General features: G+C 39.5%; 1 protein-coding gene across 7 annotated transcripts in view; it reads right to left on the reverse strand.

The window, feature by feature from the left end:
- Positions 1 to 19523, reverse strand: part of LTBP1 (latent transforming growth factor beta binding protein 1) — a 406918-nt gene that overhangs the window by 17702 nt on the left and 369693 nt on the right. For all 7 annotated transcript variants that reach the window (XM_047068909.1, XM_047068908.1, XM_047068911.1 and 4 more), the window contains 5 exons: positions 16088 to 16264; positions 15246 to 15332; positions 13215 to 13343; positions 12395 to 12535; positions 11015 to 11185 (listed from right to left, as the gene is read on the reverse strand). In XM_047068909.1, coding sequence (XP_046924865.1) covers positions 11015 to 11185; positions 12395 to 12535; positions 13215 to 13343; positions 15246 to 15332; positions 16088 to 16264 — 705 coding nt within the window. The remainder of the gene's footprint in view (positions 1 to 11014; positions 11186 to 12394; positions 12536 to 13214; positions 13344 to 15245; positions 15333 to 16087; positions 16265 to 19523) is intronic.

The raw sequence follows: 19523 nt of genomic DNA on the forward strand, positions 1-19523 counted from the left end.
TTAACTGTCCTTGCTCTGAAAGCAAACCAGGTTTCTTTTGTAAAGTGTTTTAAATCAGCGACTACAAAATATGATCCTAACCTGAAGGTGCCTGACTTGCCTGGGGCTCGCTTGTTGTCTAATGCACCTGCCAAAGGCAAAGTTGCTGTTTTGAAAGTTTATCTTTTTACTTTGAGAGAGAGAGAGTACAAGCAGGGGAGGGTTTGAGAGAGAGAGGGAGAAAGAGAATCTCAAGCTTGAAAGAATCTCAGTCTCACGAGCCGTGAGATCATGACCTGAGCAGAAATCAAGAGGCGGACACTTAACCCACTGAGCCATCCAGGAGCCCTGACAATGTTGTTTTAAAAACTCACATTCCAGGGGGGTGCCTGGGTGGCTCAGTCAGTTAAGCGTCCAGCTTTGGTTCAGGTCACGATCTCACGGTCTGTGAGTTTGAGCCCGGCGTCGGGCTCTGTGCTGACCGCTCAGAACCTGGAGCCTGTTTCAGATTCTGTGTCTCCCTCTCTCTCTGCCCCTCACCCACTCATGCTCTGTCTCTGTCTCTCTCAAAAATAAATAAAAAATGTTAAAAAAATTTTTTTAATTAAAAAGCACATTCTAGAAAGCTTCATTTCTAGTATTCTTCCTCTGATGCATTGCTATTTGTAGCAGGCTTCTCTGTCGCTCATCCCTGCCTGCTTATTCCCTCTCTCAAGTCCTGTATCTCCTGCACAGCTTGGTTAAAGAGGCCCTGACCTGCTGTCATAGCCCTGTCCAGCTGGGGGCCCTGGCTAAGTGTTAAATATCCTACCTCCTCCCTGCCCTTCTCTAGCATGTGCCAGGGGAGGAGAAAGAAATGAAAACCAATGTCCTTCCTTACAGTGCAGATGGCCCACAAACTGCAAATATTTAACTTTTCCACAATCTCATTTGTGATAGATAATTTCATGCGCCAACCTGGCTAGGCCATGGGGTGCCCTGATATAGTTGGTCAAACCCTGAGTGTTTCTATGAGGGTGTTCTGGATGAGGGTTAACATTTAAATTGGTGAACCTGAGTTAAAGCAAATTGCCCTCCATAATGTGGGCCTCACTCACTCCTGAATTACTGATTCACTGGATCACTGAAGAGAACAGAGCACGACTTTCCTCTGAGTGAGAGAAAATTCTCCATCCCACTGTCCACTGTCTTCCGGCTTCTGCAACATCAGCTCTTCCTGCCTAAAGGCCTCTGACCTGGAGCCTTGGCTCCCCTCAAACCTTGCATGTCATCAGCCCACCCTGCAGATTTTGAATTTATCAGGTGCTATAATTATGTGAACTAATTCCTTATAATGAATGAATCAGTCAATAAATCGCTCTCTCTTTTATTGGGTCAGTTTTTCTAAAGAACCCTAACACTCCAGCCTGCCTTACAGGCACAGGGGAAGTTTATCATTGGTTCAAGCCATCAGGGTGGTAGGGAATCCTGATGGGGTGAGCACATCCCTTTGGGGAGACGGTATCTGATTCTTAAGGGGAGTCATGTGTACTTGGAGAAAAGCTTTAACATTTTTTTTAATGTTTCTTTATTTTTGAGAGAGAGAGAGAGAGAGAGAGAGACGAGTTGCAGTGGGAAAGGGGCAGACAGAGAGGGAGACACAGAATCTGAAGCAGGATCCAGGTTCCGAGATGTCAGCACAAAGCCCGACGTGGGGCTCGAACTCACAAACCGCGAGATCATGACCTGAGCCAATGTTGGATGCTCAACCGACTGAGCCACCCAGGAGTCCAAGAAAAGCTTTTATATATTAATTTTATCTGCCCTGTTACTCCCTTGAGCCCCTATAATGGAAGATACTGATTATAAAAGTAATAACACGAGGGTGACCTGGGCAGCTCAGTCGGTTAAGCATCCAACTTCGGCTCAGATCATGATCTCACAGTTCGTGGGTTCGAGCCCCATGGTGGGCTCTGTGCTGACAGCTTAGAGTCTGGAGCCTGGTTCAAATTCTGTGTCTCCCTCTCTTTCTGCCCACCCCACCCCCCCACTCACACTCTGTCTCTCAAAAATAAACAGACATTTAAAAAAATTTTTCAAATAAAAGTAATAATATGAGAAGCACTTGTGGTCCCCTGCTGACATGGGAGTGACGGGACGTGCCCATCATCTCATGCACGGATGTTCAGACTCGCACTTGAGCACATACATCCCTGGTCTTCATTCTCCAATAACTGACCATCACAGTCGTGAATTTTTCCACCTAGTGACCTCAGCTGACCTGAGATGGAAACTCTGCTATTAATGATGTATATTAAGTCTAGAATAGTAACTTTACTATGAAGGTTTTAGAATGAGGTTTTTGTTATTTCATATGTTTATGTTTGTAAGAACCATATCACAGGGAATTGGACAGACAGACCTTGGGATTTTACTTTGAAATAAAGCAGACTTTCGATTAGGATTTGTGTTGAATGAGTATTAAGAGGACTTGATCAGGTTGGTAAACAGTATTTGAATTTATTAAAAATTCAATTTGCTGCATCTTAAGTCTGATTTATTAAGATTTAGAAGAGCTGCTTAAGCGCTTAAGAAGAAAATGCTGAGGCGCCTGGATGGCTCAGTCGGTTAAGTGACCAACTCTTTGATTTCAGCTCAGGTTGTGATCTCATGGTTTGTGAGATTGAGCCCCGTGTTGGGCTCTGCATTGAGTATGGTGCCTGCTTGGGATTCTCTCCTTCCCCTGACACAGGCATGTGCATGCATGCCCTCTCTCTCTCAAAATAAATAAATAAACTTTAAAAAAAGAAGAAGAAAATACTTATTAGGACTGTGGGCTGCCCTTTCGAGTATATAGAGTGCTGGAGAGAAAATAAATACATAAAATTAGTATTTTTTTTGAGAGCGAGAAAGGGCACAAGTGAGCAAGTAGCAGAGAGAAACAGCAAGATACAGAGAGAGGAGAGAGAGAGAATCCCACAAGGGGCAGAGAGAGAGAAGGGGGGGAGAGAGAAAGAAGAGGGAGGGAGAGAGAGAGAAGAGGGAGGGAGAGAGAGAGAAGAGGGAGGGAGAGAGAGAGAGAGGGAGAGAGGGGGAGAGAGAGAAGAGGGAGGGAGAGAGAGAGAAGAGGGAGGGAGACAGAGAGAGAGGGAGAGAGGGGGAGAGACGGGGGGGGGAGAGAGGGGGAGAGAGAGGGAGAGAGGGGGAGAGAGAGAGAGAGGAGAGAGAGAAAGGGGGAGAGAGAGAGAGAGAGAGAGAGAGAGAGAGAGAGAGAGAAGTAGGACTCCAGCTCACCTGATGTGGGGACTGAAGTCACAAATTGTGAGATCACGACCTGCGCCAAAGTCATATGCTTAACGACTGAGCCACCCAGATGCCCCATAAAATTTATAAATGGAGACCAAAGTGTTCAGAGATTTAATTAATACAGTTTTGATACAGAAGTCACTCTCAAGGAAAATTTTATCTGTTCCTTGCTATATTTAAACATTCATCACAAAATAAAAATCAATCTTATTTTATATAAAAACTATTGGACTTATAAGTAGAATGACAAAATGTGTAAGTTGGACTTAAATTCTTAGGAAAATATCTCTTTGAAAATTCATAAATTATACTCTTTATAAACATATATTATTTTGATTTTTCTATTTAAAAAATTGATAAATTGAATACACCGAATGTTCATTTAAAAGCCAACATTAAATGGTCCTTTCCAGCCATAAAGCCTCCCTTAGCAGACACTCGTGGCTCTGGAGTCCGGAGGGGCACAGAAGAGGCAGCTTCACTCGGGGTCCTGCAGAGCTGTCTGACTCTGCGTTAGTCCCTAAACACTCTTCCAATTCTTCATTGTCTTTAACTCACGCCTCCTTTCAAAAAAGACTTCTACCATGGAATAATCATTAGCTCAACTCATTTCCTGGAACAGGATTTGATTTGCTAACACCTACAAAGCATGTACTGTAATCCAAGCATCTCACACGCATTTATCACATTTAACCCTCAAATGACCTATTGTTGCTAACTGCCATCTTACAAGCGAGGAGACTAACGTAAGGACTAAATCACAAAGCCGCATGTGCATAATTCACTACTAAATTTTATTTTCCAGTTGTCCTTTTATAGTAACAAAAGTATTTTCACTCCTTTTTGGAGGGAGTAAGAAGAAGCTTTCTAAGTAAACCAATCCTTTTGATAAGAAACCACATAAATGGCTTACTTGCCATTCCGTACAGTATCCAATTCGATTTAGTTTCATGGATACGAAGAATTACGTCCCAAAGCACTGGACCACTTACCACTCTACATATACACGGTATACATTACGTGTACAGGCATGGTAGCCAGACAATCTAGGAGGCCTTTTATATCTTTCCAGTGTGATTTTAATGCTCCACTATAATTTATTAACAGCTACACTTCCTTTAATCATAATATTCAGGATCTATGATCAAAATGATAAATGCTTTTGTACTCAGAGAGTATTAATTACCCTAACCTCACAAGAGTTCTCAACTTTGGATAAAGGAAACTGAAGTAACTTGTCCAGTGCAATCGACAGAAGCAGTGCCAGAAACAGAACAAGATCCCTGGACTGCCTCAACCAAAGGCAGTGACCACTCACTGTGCCTCACATGTAGGATGTTCCAAAGTTATTATTAACATTCTTTGGAAACATATTTCTTGGAAAAGCCTTTAAACCATGACTGCTGAAAGGCCTTTTGCAACCACTGCCCAGTTACAATATTTTTTCAAGTTCAGTCCATGACTCAAATCCCCGTCTTCCTTCACACCTCCAAGGGTATTATGAAACTTCTTATATGGAGATATTTGGGAACATGTAAGAGCTGTGCATGGATATGGAAGAAATCACTAGCTCAACTGTCCGAACACAGATTTCCAAAGTCTGTCACTTTTGCAAAACCATATGAAAATATTGGGGGTAGATAAGCTATTGCGAAGTATCAAAACATTTGCTGTTGCAACAAATAGTGCATTTATTAAATAAGGGAATCAAGGGTTATCACGTGCATGTTTTAGATGCAACAATTAGGGAAAAAAACAATTCTAATTTAGTAACATAACTGTATACTATGTTAGTTTTGCAGAATCAAAATTTACATTTCATGTAAATACAACCTGTACATCTGTTCCAAAATTTGTTGGACAGTGCATAGCAGGTGTGAAGTAAATAATGGAATGAAGGAAGGAATATGTAAGTAATTTAACTAAAGCTGAAAACAGGCAAACTATAAATAACTTAAGATTGCATTTCAAACATGGTTCTTTTTCCTAATTGCATCTTGCATGTAACAGTTAACAAATTCTCTAATGACAGAATTGATTTCATTTTTTCTTCAGCTGTAATGATTACAGTTTCCCCTTGGCATTCAAGTACAAGCATAATCCCTATCCCCAGAATCAGAATTTCTGCATCAACTGTTTCTATGTATTTGTATCTTCCAACTGTCTCTCAGCAAAACTGAGAGGACCATTCCTCTGAATTTTGATCAATATTAGTGTTTTACAATTTTTTTTAACATGTGCCAATTTCTTTTGTGGCACTAGTTTCCTTCGAGTTTTAACTACTCTCACCTTTGTACACCTGACTTTCATTAAGAGTAACTGTAGAGGGTCCAACACCTGTGGTGCAGTACATCATACCACCAATAGGTGGCACTCTCCCAACACACTAAGGGTCCTATCGAATTTCCTCTTAACTTCAAAATTTTAGATGAAGACTTTAAGTCTTTATGTTCAATTTACTTACAGTAGGTCTAATTATTTCAATAATTTACTTAACAGAAGTCTAATTATTTGAACAAGATAGCCACAGACACTGGGAGCCCTGGGAATCTTAGATTCCAGTATTCAAGTGTGTCTACTTTTCTTTCCCATGTGGGTTAATGGGTTCTTATTTCCATGCGATAACGGCATCCTACGTATCTTGTAATTCATAGGCACATTTTCCAGAAAATTGAAGCTTATGCTTTCAAGAGTAGCAATAAAAACATTAAAAATTCATTTTACTTAAGTGCAAGGTATCACTAAGTTCTATTTACCAAGAATAACTGCCCTACTTTAGTCCCTTAATTCATCAAATACATACTGTCAGTATGCCCGCCAGTGTGCTAGACTGTGATGGACAGCTGATGAGACACCAACTCTCATTTTGCTGATCTTACCATCTCGCTCTAAAGCTGTAGTTTCTCTAAGCTTGTTTATGACACGGATAAAATGACTTGTCTTGCCTGACTTGGTTTTCCAAACACCTTTTTCTCCCAGAGTCTGGAAGGATATAACATGATCAAGAGCTCAAATTCTAGGGTCCTCCCAAAGCAGTGCAGCCCCCCTCTCTCAAACCTTTGAAAAGCTGGAAGCAGCCAAGAGCACAGGAACGAGAAGGAGAGGAGGAGGCCGGAACAGGAATATGGGAGCCGAGGCCTCCAGAGGATGAGGACGGGGAAGCTATCGGTGCACAATGGCTTCAACAAATTGTCCAATGTCACGTTGCAGGGCCTCCCTCAATCATCTGGAACCTCTACGAATGCCTGGTGTCTGGCCTCCATGACTTTAGCAGAGGATTAACATACAGAAATGTACTGTATGCAGAACTATGCAGGTGTCCTCGTGCCAAGTTGTCCTGATATAATCTGTCCCCTCCACTTCCATCCCCTGCATGTGGTATCAATCCACAAGATGCCATCTAACTTTAGAGAACACGACTGAACAAGCCACTCCTACCTCCTCCAACTACCAGTATTCTCAGATGTAGTTGCTGCCTTAGCAAGAATTAGTGCCCATGACCTATTGCACCAGAAGTGTGAAAGCCTGTTCCAGAGCCAAAGCTTTACTTTACACTGCACTTTAATGCTCAAAGCTGATGACAAGTGCTACGATTTATTCCTCAAATTCCTCCAGCACTGTTTCCATCAGTAACTAATTGTTCCCCAAAGCATCGCTGAGCAACTAGGGAAACTGGAAGGTTCAGTGCCCGACAGGCTGGGATTCATCCAGGGCATATATTAACCAACAGACAATGTGGTCCTTTTCAACTATCAAGATATCCATGAACGGCATATTTAAAAGGTTCAAGGACAGAAATTATGAGTAAACATGTTTTAAAATTCACACATTCTTTGTTTCCTCTTTGAAAAGTTTCTAACAGTATTAAAGTGAGTTTAACAAAATCAAGGTGGATGCTCTTAGGTGTCTTTAGAACCTTGCTGGTGTGGTCTGAGGACCAGTAGCATCCTTGCTACGAATGCAGAATCCTGCCCCACCTTCTGCACTTAGAAACCAGAATCTGTTTTTTCATAAGATCTGGGGAGTACAGAGAACTGACATGCCCATTGATATTTACAAAGCAGTTGTCTAGAAAAGCAAGGCTTATATGAGAACAATTACTTCTGCATTTGTCTATCCTTAATTCATGCTCAGATGCTATTAGATAATTGTATGCTTTATAAGATCCTTGGATTTCAGCTACATTTGAAAATGCATTTGATCTGGGTCACTTAGCAGTAAGTAGCAATAGCTGTTGCTATCTTCCAAATGTGTCAAAGACTATTCTAGGTGTTCATGTATTAACTTATTCAAGTCTTAAAACAGCCCTGTAAGGCAGGTGAAATTACTTTCACATGAGGAAACAGAGGCACCAGGAGACAATGTAACAAGGTTGCCTAGATAGGAAGTTGCCAAACCAGTATTCAGACTCAGGCAACCTGCCTCCAGAGCCTACACGCTGACCTCTCTGCTCTGGCTCCCCTTAGTGACTGTACTCCAGCAGAAATGCTCCATGGAAGATGGTTTGGTGTGGGTAGAACTAGAATGTCAGGTGCTGATCAAGGCAATGGCAGATGGTCAGAGGACCTCTGGAAAACCTTTGCTGTGGACCTTCTCTGTGGATTTATTCTGAACTCAGTATAGTTCTAGGCCCATAATTTTAGGGATATAACAGAAACACTCCTTCTGAGCTGCCTAACTTATTCCTATCCTCCGACTAAAACATTTAGAACAGTAGTTTTCAATATGTGTCCCCTGGAACCCTGGGGTCCCTGAGAGATACCTGCAGAGACTAAGTAGTTATTCTCCCAACCAGTTCCCCCAGCAACTTTGAGATTAATGAATTTCTATATTAGAGGTTAAAATAACAATTCAGTTGACAAACTACCATTGTTTAAAAAACAAAAGATGGAAAACCACTGATTTTGAAGATTTGGTTGACTATATGCTAGAGATTCTTTTTGGAGATTTTATCCTAAGTACTGTGCATATGTTAACTAAAAGATTGTTGCAATGCGAACTATTGTAATTTTATAGTGCTACCATAATTAGCAATGCTAATTATTTTTTTTAGTTTGGCAATGGGTACCATATTTTTCCTGATACTGCATGCTCTACTAAAAATATCATACAGTATGTATTTGTTCACATGTTTGTTCAAATTTATATTTTAAAATGTTATGAAGTCTCAGCTAAAGAAAATTGATACAGAAAATTTCTAACAGCAACATACTTGACTATTCTTCCAAAAGCTATGTCAATTAAACTTGACTTTCCAAGCCATTGGTCTGTCAATATGCAGTAAATACTTAAAATCATACTATTAGAACAGGGACAGAATAAAATGAAAATATGTGCAGAACCTTTATAAAGGAGTTTCTGTAACAAAAAGCATACACCATAACCCAAATGTTGGGGGTGTGAACAGAATATATACAAAGCTCCTAAAAATTAATAAGACACCAAGTCCAACAAAAAATGGGCGAAGGAGGTGATAAACAATTCACTGACCAAGAAATACACATCACCTATAAACAAAGAAAAGATACTCAAATTCCCTAGGAATAAGGGAGGTGCATGTAAATATGCTTCTCACCCATCTGATAAAAACAATTTTAAAGACTGAGAATATCCAATGGTAGAAGGGTCTGAGGAAGGAGGCATTTCAAATGCTGCCACTGGGAGTGCAAATTTGCACAATATTTTCAGAGTAATATAGTAAGTTTAAAGTGAACATACCTGCCAACCCAGCATTTTCATTTGTAGGAATTCTTGTACTAAGGCACTCCCACAGGTGTATATAAGATACACACATGAAAGTTCACTTGCAGCATTGTTTGTAGAAGGAAAGTCAAGATAGAAGCAAGCAGTGGGAGGGACAAACAACCCCAAAGTCCAGTGCTGCTGGCAACTAAATAAAAGTAGGTGTATCCATAAAACTGTCTATGCAACCACTTAAAAATTTATCATCTTTCCTCTATTCCAAGATACCATATTGTAAAATACATTCCGATATAACAGACATTATTAAAATGTAAAAAAATAGCTTGTGGCCATTGTTCAATGCCATCAATTATAAGATACCTCCCATTTCAGAGACGCCGAAGAGTGAAACAAAAAACGAAACGTGTCTTATCGACAACATGGAGTTCAGTTTTAAATAAGCTCTTTAATGTAAATATATGACAATAATATAAATATAGCTATATAACAACAATTAATGTGTAGGAAAAAGGTTTGCATGATTAAAAAAAAAAAAAAAGCCCAACTGTTAAGAATGAACATCTCTAAGGAGGAGCAGAGTTCAATTGTGATGGGGTAGGTGGAGAGGGACAGAACCCCTTTGATTAATTCTTTAGAAGGGGTCTATTTTTGGGAAAAAAAAAATCAACCATTAAAACCACTGGCTAAGTACAATAGATCTGACATATATAAGAGCACTGTGAGAATATGTCTCAAGGCCCTGTGTACTCCCTTCCTATGGATTTTGCTTTCCTCTCCTTGTGGCATCTGCCTCTGGGGACAGAGGCCATAGTAATGCTAATAATCATTAGCATTCACTCCCTGTGTCCCTGTTCTACCTACATCCTCCCCTTCCTCCACAACCCAACAGGATAGACATAAACACCTCTGTTGTACAAACGAGCTGTGCTGGGTGAAGTTATTGGGCAGTTCTTGATTCCAGATCCACCCTGTCCGTCCCCAGAACCCATCCTCTTTCCACTACCGGGCTACTATCATCACCATCTATTTCTTTATGTATTTGCTCTTTATCCTTTGCAAGTCTTTTCTCTTTTAAGGCATATTCAAATCATTTTCTTTTTTATGCTACATTGGTTTTAAGTTATCGCCAATCTGAAAGGCTATTAAACAGCTCAAAAGTTGCATTCTCGTGAACTAAAAGTCAATGCATTTCCTCTTTTCAAGGATTTTTTCTACTCGTGCCCATTCTGAGAATTTGTTCATTATAAACTCCCTCACTTTATGCCCACACGGTGTCTTTCTAGCTTTAACAACTCGATTTCAGAGCTAAAGACAAAATGATATACCCAACACTTTCAAGGGCTTTCAAGAGCAGTTAAGTGGCGGCAGAGGTAAGAAGTAAGCAGTCCGTGCACAGGCCAGGAGTCACCAAATAGCCCAGACTCAGCACCTTTCAGTCTTCCCGCAACACAAGGAGAAGGGATAAACCAGGAGCCTAGCCTGCTGCATTTTCCATTTGAGCAAAGGTTTATCCTCGGAACTAAACTTGAAATGAAAGGACATTTGTTTGCATACATTTCAATTCCTTTCTACTCTCTTCCTCTATTGTTCTAACTCCTTTTTGGTCTCTCTCACAAAGAGGCTGTCATAAAAACCAGGACAGACTTTCTATAGCCTCTAATACTTTTTGCTCTAAGTAGAAACTGTTAGAAATGAGAAAGACTGTCGAGAAAAAAGAAGTATCGGGAAATAGAAATTCTAAAGATCTATGTCACCAATTGCTAAGTTGCATTATGTTTCTTTGGGTCATTTATCATTCTTTGGGGAAGGGAACGAAGGTTTCAAAAATTAATGGCAGGGTCTAGACTGGAGGTAAACCAGGAGCCATATGTTTATGCAACCCTGCTCTTACACACACACACACACACCCCTATCCCCACCTCTGATGAAAGTAAGGAATCAGGAGTGAAGATGAAGATACAGAAGTGAAAGAACAGTCAGGATCCAAAGGAGGGAGGTGAACCTGTTCCCAAAGGCCTCCGGCAGAAGGAACTGGGTGAGGGCTCACCTGAATCCTTCATGGGGCACAGGGCACACTGCATACCCCAGGCCTCTCCATACAAACAGCAGCATTCAGTGTAAGTTGTCTGCTTGCCAACAAGAGGCCGGCTACACACATACTCATCACTCAGATGTTCCCAGCACAGATCTTGGTAGACATCAGTTTCTTCTATTTGTTCTGAAAGGGAAAACATGGTTCCATGACAATTGCACTGTTATTCCTACTTCATAAACACAGCGGTGGAAGCCAGCGAGTCTCAAAGTTTCCATCTCTATTTCTCAGACTGACTTCCAAGTAAAAGTCTGAAGCCAGCCTGGTCTTTCCATGGACCAAACCTCTGTCATCTCTAACAGGGTGTCATTCCATCAGCTGAAATTCAACCTGCCCGTCATGTTCCAATTAAATCCCTCCGTCTGCAGCTTCCCATCGTTGTAGAAAGCACTGCACGCTCTTCCTTCTACAGTCCATAATCCTAAAACACTGATCTCTGATTTCCCAATCTTTCCTTTTTTACCTTGACCCTCTGTCAATTCCTACCATTTCTTTCTACGTAACACTTTGCAGATTCTTGCTTTCTCACTCAATTCATTCACCAAAGCCCTGGTGACACTTGATGCTACAGTACTCAATTCCAAACTTTCTGCCCTTCAATTGACTTCATCCAAAGTGGTTACTGACAGGGATGATGGATAGATCAATTAAGCCAATTAGGAGTGGTGCATCATCTCACTGGCAACAGAGAGGGATTCCAATCAATGGACGCCAGGGGTCCCCACCACCTTGTTGGATTCCGTGGAGTGTTGGGCCCAGCCTCTTCTGTGTCCTTCAGTCCAGTCAAGCAAACCTGATTATCTTTTCCTGAACTCACATCTTCTTCAGTTGCTTTTGAGGGTGAAATGTGACGAACAGGCACAGAAGAGCTCTGCCATTGGCTCAGCCGATCTATATTCTCTTGTCGATTAAATATGTGTAGGGTACTGAATCTCCTACATACTGTTATGCATCTTATTATTTTTCTTCTTCTTCTCTCTCATTTTTAAAAACTGTTCATCTATTTTTAAGAGAGAGCCAGAGAGAGAGAGAAGGGGAGGGGCACAGAAAGAGGGAGACAGAGGATCCAAAGCAGGCTCTGCTCAGTCAGTGCAGAGCTCCATAAGGGGCTTGAACTCACCAACTGTGAGATTATGACCTGAGCTGAAGTCAGATGCTTAACTGACTAAGCCACCCAGGCACCCCTTCTCTCTTATTATTTTTAGCATCTCATTTTAATTACTCCAAAATACCCAAGGAGTCAATTTTTCTATTTCCCAGTAGCTCACAGTTCAGTCAAAAGGAAAACCTTGACATTTATTTGGACAGAGACTTGCATCTCACATCCAAACATACCATGTGATTCAGTTGGTCGTATGCATCTTTTTTCTGAAGCATCCAGGACCATTGGATGGGTACAGAAGCAGTTATAAGAGCCTTCTGTATTAACACATTGGCCATCAATACAACTGTTGGGGTCCTGACATTCATCCATATCTTAAAAGAAAAAAAATTAAAGAAAATCAACAATCAGTTGTACCTCATACACTCACCAAACTTTATACACTGCTAAATTGAGTCTAGATTACAGAGGCTGCCACATTTTAATTAACTACACATCATCATCCAAAAGAGAACAGCTTTGACTATAAAAATATTAAGTTGTATTGATTAGAACAATAATGTTTCCCTGCTGCTGCTGACATTAAAGAAAGAAAGAAAACATTTAGGAACAGGATATGCTTAGAAATTTAAGATAAAATGCCTCTTTATGATAGTTTTAAAACTATTTCCTTTTGCTATGTTTTTCTGCCTAGTGTATATGGTTTTCTGCTTAAGCCTTAAAGTCTGGGTCAGTATTTAAAAATGACTTTCACTTGCATGGTATGAGTGATGAAACAGGAGGCTCCCCAGACCGAAAGAACACTTCAGTTAAACCAGTGACCTGAATTATAATTCCACATTGAATATTAACTCTTTGCTTGAAATCTGTTCCAAAAGTAGGAAGGAGGTTTTTTTATTTTCTTAAATCTTGCTCAAAAAAAAGATCCATAAACCATTTACAGGTCTTTTCAACATGTGACTTAGATGCAAAGCAATTGTTTTGACTACACAGCATCACTTTTTTTTTCCATCTGTATATTTTCAGAGCACCCTGTATCCTCCTAATACTTACCAAAGCACTGCAATTTGACGGGATCATAGTATGTCCCCTGCTTACAGTAGCATTCATAACCAGGCTGAGTGTTCAGACAGAAGCCATTTTTGCAGATTTCTTGCCCAAAGAGCAGGCATTCATCTGCATCTATGGGGGGCAAAATGGTGAAAGAGAAGACTGAGCTTTGGTCTTTGAGTTAAAAACAGTCTAACGAATACTGGGCTTCAGTTGACTTAGGTATTGTAACATTCATAGTCCAAAGAATCTTCAGATACAACAGGAGAAAATTCTTAACGTTAAGCCTAACTCACAGATATAGAAACAGAATCTGTGACATTTGGGGAAGAATGTCCAAAACATTATTGGAGGAGGTCTTTTTGTAAATAGAATTTCTGGGTCACTACCTCCTATCCAATGAAATAGTTTATGAACTTCACAATGCAGCCAACAGTATTTTCTCAAGAATATACCTTTTAAGAAATGTGCCTTTCTCTAAATGTGTATGTTGGCTCATGAACTAACTGGGATGAAGAAAAATCCCCACGAAGAGTTTGATGGAACTTGAGGAGTCTGTCTCGGTGATAATGACCAGCTAATAGAAGCACAAGTTCTGAAGGTCTTGGAAGGCCCATTTCTCCACAGAACGTAAAGTGCTCACCGTCTGCAAACCTCAGTTTACTGTTGTAAGTTGGGGACAATAGGAACATCTGCCTGACAGGAATGAAGCAATTAAATGACAAAATCCATGAAGAAGATTCCACAGACTCTCAAAAGTGTTTATCCCTTGCTTTCATTGCTATTATTATTACCATCAGTTCTAGCATTTTAGAGCAAATGTCATGTCATAAAAAAAAAAAATCATAGGCTTCATGGATGAATCACTCAAAGTTACACAGCTGGAAAATGGCAAAGTCAAGTCCATAATACATAGCTGTTTGGATCTGCAACTAATATTCCAACCATTTACAGCACTGCTAAGACAGGGTGAGGAGGAACTTATTTTTATATGAAAGAGAGGGCGACTTTATGGTAAAATCAGGGCTCTGTTCCATAATATGAAGTGAGATTTAACTATATGCCTGCAAAAACAAAGTATGATATTTGTGAACTTGAAAACTATTAAACACATACTACAAATCAAGGCTTCTTGTTATTTAATTGGACTGAATCATAGATTTATTTAAAAAGCACATATGGAATTTCTTATCCAGCTACTGAGTATCATTAAAACAGTAGTTCTCAAAAACGGATGGACAATAAAAATGTTTAGTCTGTTTTCCAGCCACTTAGCAGTTTTCAGTATTAGACTATAAAGGGAAGAAAAAAACCCCATAGTGTATATAAGAGGTCATAATATCTCTATCATGGAAATGTCAAAAGTGAGTAGTTAACAAGGAAATACTCATAGATGTGGCTTAAATTTCACCTAAATAAAAAGATTGTGCATTTATTTCAGAATTATAGATTACCAGCATTAAATACACAAAACACATTTACTTTAGTTTTCTTCTTTTCCATTCCTTATGATGAATCTGTAGCCACTAGTCAAAGCATCTTAGCAAATAGTAGGATGAGTTCTAAAAAAAAGTCAAGAATCTTAGCTTTGTTGATGACCACAAAGACCAATATAATGATGGTCAAAATTATATGGTCTTAGCTTGTATTATTTATAATATACCTCTGGAATAAAAGCATAAATTTATTAAAATTTATTAGGCACCTCCTAGGTACAGAGTTTTAAGTATTTCTAGTATATTATCTCATTTAACCCTCACGATAACCCTTGAGACATCATTCCTATCTCCGAGATGAAGAGATGGAAACTCAGGAGGGTCACATGACATCCCAGGGCTGCGTGGTCTTAAGTATTCTAACTCCCAAGACCAAACGCTGCCCAGAGTTGACAGGCGCCTTCCCCTAGAAGAATTAAAGGCTTTCTAATCAGTTTCTATGATGAGAAGAGCTATAACTCTGTGGAGCCCAAGCCATGCTTTCACCGGAATGCTGATATGCATACGTGTTACAAATTCATTTCTGTTTGATTCTGACCTTTATAGTTCTCATCACCAGCATCATAAGAGGATTCTCCAGTGGGGACAAAGCCTTTCCCTCTAGGACACATTTCAGTGAATTCAGCTGATTTCAGGAGAGACCAAAAAAAAAAAAAAAAAAAAAAACAGTTGAAAAGAGAAAAAAATAAACGTTCTCCATTAATGTGTGTTTTAAATTTTGAAATTCAGTTTTTGGTTTTTTTCCCCCAGACTCCATTAACTTTAAGGTAAGTCTTGTCATCTATTCTGGACAAATAAATTCAGTATAATTTCCAAAATTATGGATTAGGTGCAAATAAATCTAATGACTTTAAAATTTTTTACTTGTAATTGAAAAAAAAAAACCCTCCTAGTTCATGCACTTCTCATTTACCAACGTTTTGACTGATGTTATGACTTACTTCTCCATTACTGTGGTTTCTAGCATTTTAAAGGTTGAATAAGATTCCAGTCAGGCAAGATCTTAGCCTAAATATGCAAGCTCTAGCTATGGATAATGCGGGATCAGTTTTAGCCAAAGACGGGTTTTAACTTAAAAATGGAATAAAACCGAATTGCCTTTCTGCCAAAATATCATATGGAACCTTACTGTAATAGTGTATTCTGCGATGGACTGATGTTAAGTTTAAGAATTCATTTTGAGGTGGGATGAGGGGGATGGCTCCAGCTCTGAATGAAAACGTACTGTACGGTAATCTCATCTCGATGCCACTACGGCAGGTACCAGTCAATGTCATCCTTTCAAGGCTTCAATGCAGCAACCAAAATGAGAAGCTTCCAAGGCCCTGGACACCACGGGACCCAACCCAAGTGTGAACACACTGCTCAGCTGGTCCTTACCAGTCCCCACGACAGGGCAAGGGAAGATCTCACAGTTGTCTCCCCAGCCGGCGCCGGAGGTACAGCAGCACTCTTGTTTGGTGACATTGGGGGCCAGCACATTATCGCAGAGACTGGCATCGTTTAGATTATAGTAGCATTCTTTCTTTTCTTCTTTGGGTTGATCATCATCTACGTCTAAAGAGAGTGGAGAGAGTGAAAGGGGGCCCTCTAGGACACACCAGATGGGTATCACAACAGAGCGGAAAACACAATAATAAAGAGATAGACGGGGGGAGGGGGGGGTTGGGGGGCGGGGGTGCCAGCAGCATTTCATTTACACAAAACGGCCTTCTGCTTCAGGTGTGGGTTCTTCCACTTCAAGATAAAAATGCACTGGAATCCGGAATTTTGATACATTTCTAACACACCCCAAGAGTGTAAATCTGTCAAAATCATTTTCTTTTACGTTAAACCAATTGCTATACTCCTATAAATTTGGCCGTGAGAAGAGTTTCCATATCTGCTTTCTTGCCAAACATAGGCCCATTCTATGTGAGCTATAACACCTACTTAAATCAATGAAAATTTTCCCCAACATTTGACCAGAGATGTGGGGCCACACAAAATATTTAACTCTTAGGTGGTTATTTGAATCAACAATGCCCCAATCTTTTCTGAACAGTACAAGGCAGAGTATAATAACCAGGAAAACACTGCAATAACCCCAAATCTATAAAATAACCTTTTGTTACTGAAAGTCTACTTAAAATGCTGCAAATATAGGACTTTGAATGAAACAATGAGTGCCAGCTAAGCCTTGGGGAAGAATTTCAAGGCTCGGTTCTAGTCCTGGCTCATGTGTGTTCTAGAGGAATATATTTTTCAACAGACTCAGTTTAACCCTCTGTGATAAAAGACAAAGTGATATGAGAGAATACAAACAATGAGAACAAAATTCACTTACTTTCAGATAATACTATAAATGATTTAATCCCATCAGATTTATAGCCTATGAACAAGACTGTGCTTTTAAAAGCTTTTAGAAGTACTGTATTTGGGGGCACCTGGGTGGCTCCGTTGCTTAAGTCTGACTCTTGATTTTGGCTCAGGTCATGATCTCACAGTTCATAGGTTTGAGCCCACATCTGGTTCTGTGGTGACAGTGCGGAGTCTGCTCAGGATTTTCTCTCTCTACCTCTCTCTCCGCTCCTCCCCTACCTTCTCTCTCAAAATAAATAAATAAAACTTAAAAAAAGGTCAGTATTTTGAGAGTAGGCTTGTAAAGTGGTCTAATCTCTTCTCCACCATATGCTGCAGAGTTCAGTTACTGTGTATGATCCAGTTAGGACTTATTAATAGTTTTTATTTTATGCTATATCAAATAAAAAGCTGACTACTGCCATGACAATTAATTAGATTAATTTCAATGAAATATTTTCATTAGAACGCTTCTTAGATATGAAGAAACTACAAGGACAAAGGGAAAACATTTGCCAGTGAGGATAAGACCTGAATGTCAACACCTACCTTTGTTTTGCAGTTGGTGCACAATTTAAGGAGTTATTTTCACAATAGTGCCCTATATACTTAATTTGGCAGGCTCAGATTGACTGTAAGGACTAGATTAATAAGCCACTTAGCAAAAGTGTTCCTAAATAGAATTCCATAAAATTCTATCAGAAAAGCGACTACCCTTTCTTTCCTCCTAGGGCAAGGAAAACAAGCAAAATGGCAAACAAAACTCCGATGTACATATTACTCTCAAAACACAGAACATCAATGAGAATGTAGAAGATCCCTTTCACACTTGATTGTGGCTGTTAGATCATTCTATCTTTGACATAATTCAGGCTGGATTCTAAGTCAGTGTCAATAGCTGATGGCAAATTCCAACCTTGAATACGGGTCCAGGAAAAAGAGGAAATGCTGATTTCTACAACAGATTACGAAGTGGTTTTAAGTCCATTTCCCTGGATGTGAAATCAGGTAAAACTTGCCACAGCCCTCATCTCTTCTAGCTTTCAAGTGTGCAAAAGACAGAAATGTGTTGTGCCCACACGCAGAGAGCAGTCAACCACCGCTTCCTTCTCTTTACGAGGGGCTCCAAGCTCTTATAAACAGAATTCTTTGGGAAAAGGGCATTTGAAGTTATTATTAAAATCCACCATGAGTCTTGCAGAAAAATTTATAAACTTTCCCCCAACACTTGTAAATTAATTGGCAGCCCATTACTCATGATTTTGCTCATTTTATTCAGTTGACCTAAAAGTACAGCTATTAACGTATGCATTTGGAAATACAAATCAAACCAGCAGCGTAATTAGCTTGTCAATCAAGTTTACAGTCTGTGCAAAGAGAGGGCTGAATAATTGTTTTCTTCTTGCGTTCCAAGTTGTAAGTATGTCATGGCATTTCTTACAACATGGAATACTATACAGTAGGGCATCATGAAAGCTGCTATATTCCTAAGTAATCAGACACCAGAGGCTTATATATATATGTGTGTGTGTGTATGTATATACATATATATATATATATATATATATGTATATACATACACATACGTATATATATACACACCTAGGCCTGTTTTCTACAATGTTTGTTATATTCATAGCACATAAACTAAGAAATAAAATTATCTTTTTCTTTTTTGGAAGGAAACTCACAAGTTTTTGCATAAGGGAGACAACCAGTAATATCATCCTGTTATTCAGGTTTTACATCAGTTGTTACAAGTTTTGTTTTTTATCCCAGCAGTTTGAAAGCTCAATGTTTATACAGCTGAAATTGGGGGTTAGTCAGGCCCTCATCTGTGTTTGGAAAGAGATGCAAATTCTTTTCAAAAAAACCAGTCCACAAAGGTCATTTTGTGAAACAACAGCAATTTCCCTATCTTTCTAACCTTTAAATAATTAACTTCCTAGAGCATTTTTCCACTGGGGGGAAAACTCATCAGTAAACACAATGCAATGTGATTTCTTTAAAGAATCTCTATGAGTTTAGGTCACTTGCTGCCACAGGAAGAATGGTTAAATTGCCAAGCAATTTTCAAAGATCTAATCAATGGATAGTAAAGTGCCAGGCATTAAAAAGAATAAATTTTATTTTTATTAAAGATTTTATGAGTAACATGAGCCATACTACATACCTCATGCCACAGACTTCTAAGAAATATACTACCTCTCCTCCGGTATCTTCGGATTTGATTTTTCAATTTTATTAAGAGGTTGGCATCACATCTATGTATAAACAGCAATTTGCATAGTATAATCCTAGGGTATGGAGGATGGTAAGAAGTGAGTTTTTTCAACTTTTACACATGTTTCTGAAACATATTTTACAGAGGCCCTTTCTTGTGATCCACAGAGCAACTCCATGAAACAGTATGTGCAGGTTACAAAGCATCCCTACTTTCCAGAAGAGATGATTTAGGTTGGTCCAATGTCTCATG

This window comes from Lynx rufus, unplaced genomic scaffold (genome assembly GCF_022079265.1).
Source record: "Lynx rufus isolate CCGP_SWC_20201006 ecotype Redwood Valley unplaced genomic scaffold, mLynRuf1.p SCAF_8, whole genome shotgun sequence".
Taxonomy (NCBI): domain Eukaryota; kingdom Metazoa; phylum Chordata; class Mammalia; order Carnivora; family Felidae; genus Lynx; species Lynx rufus.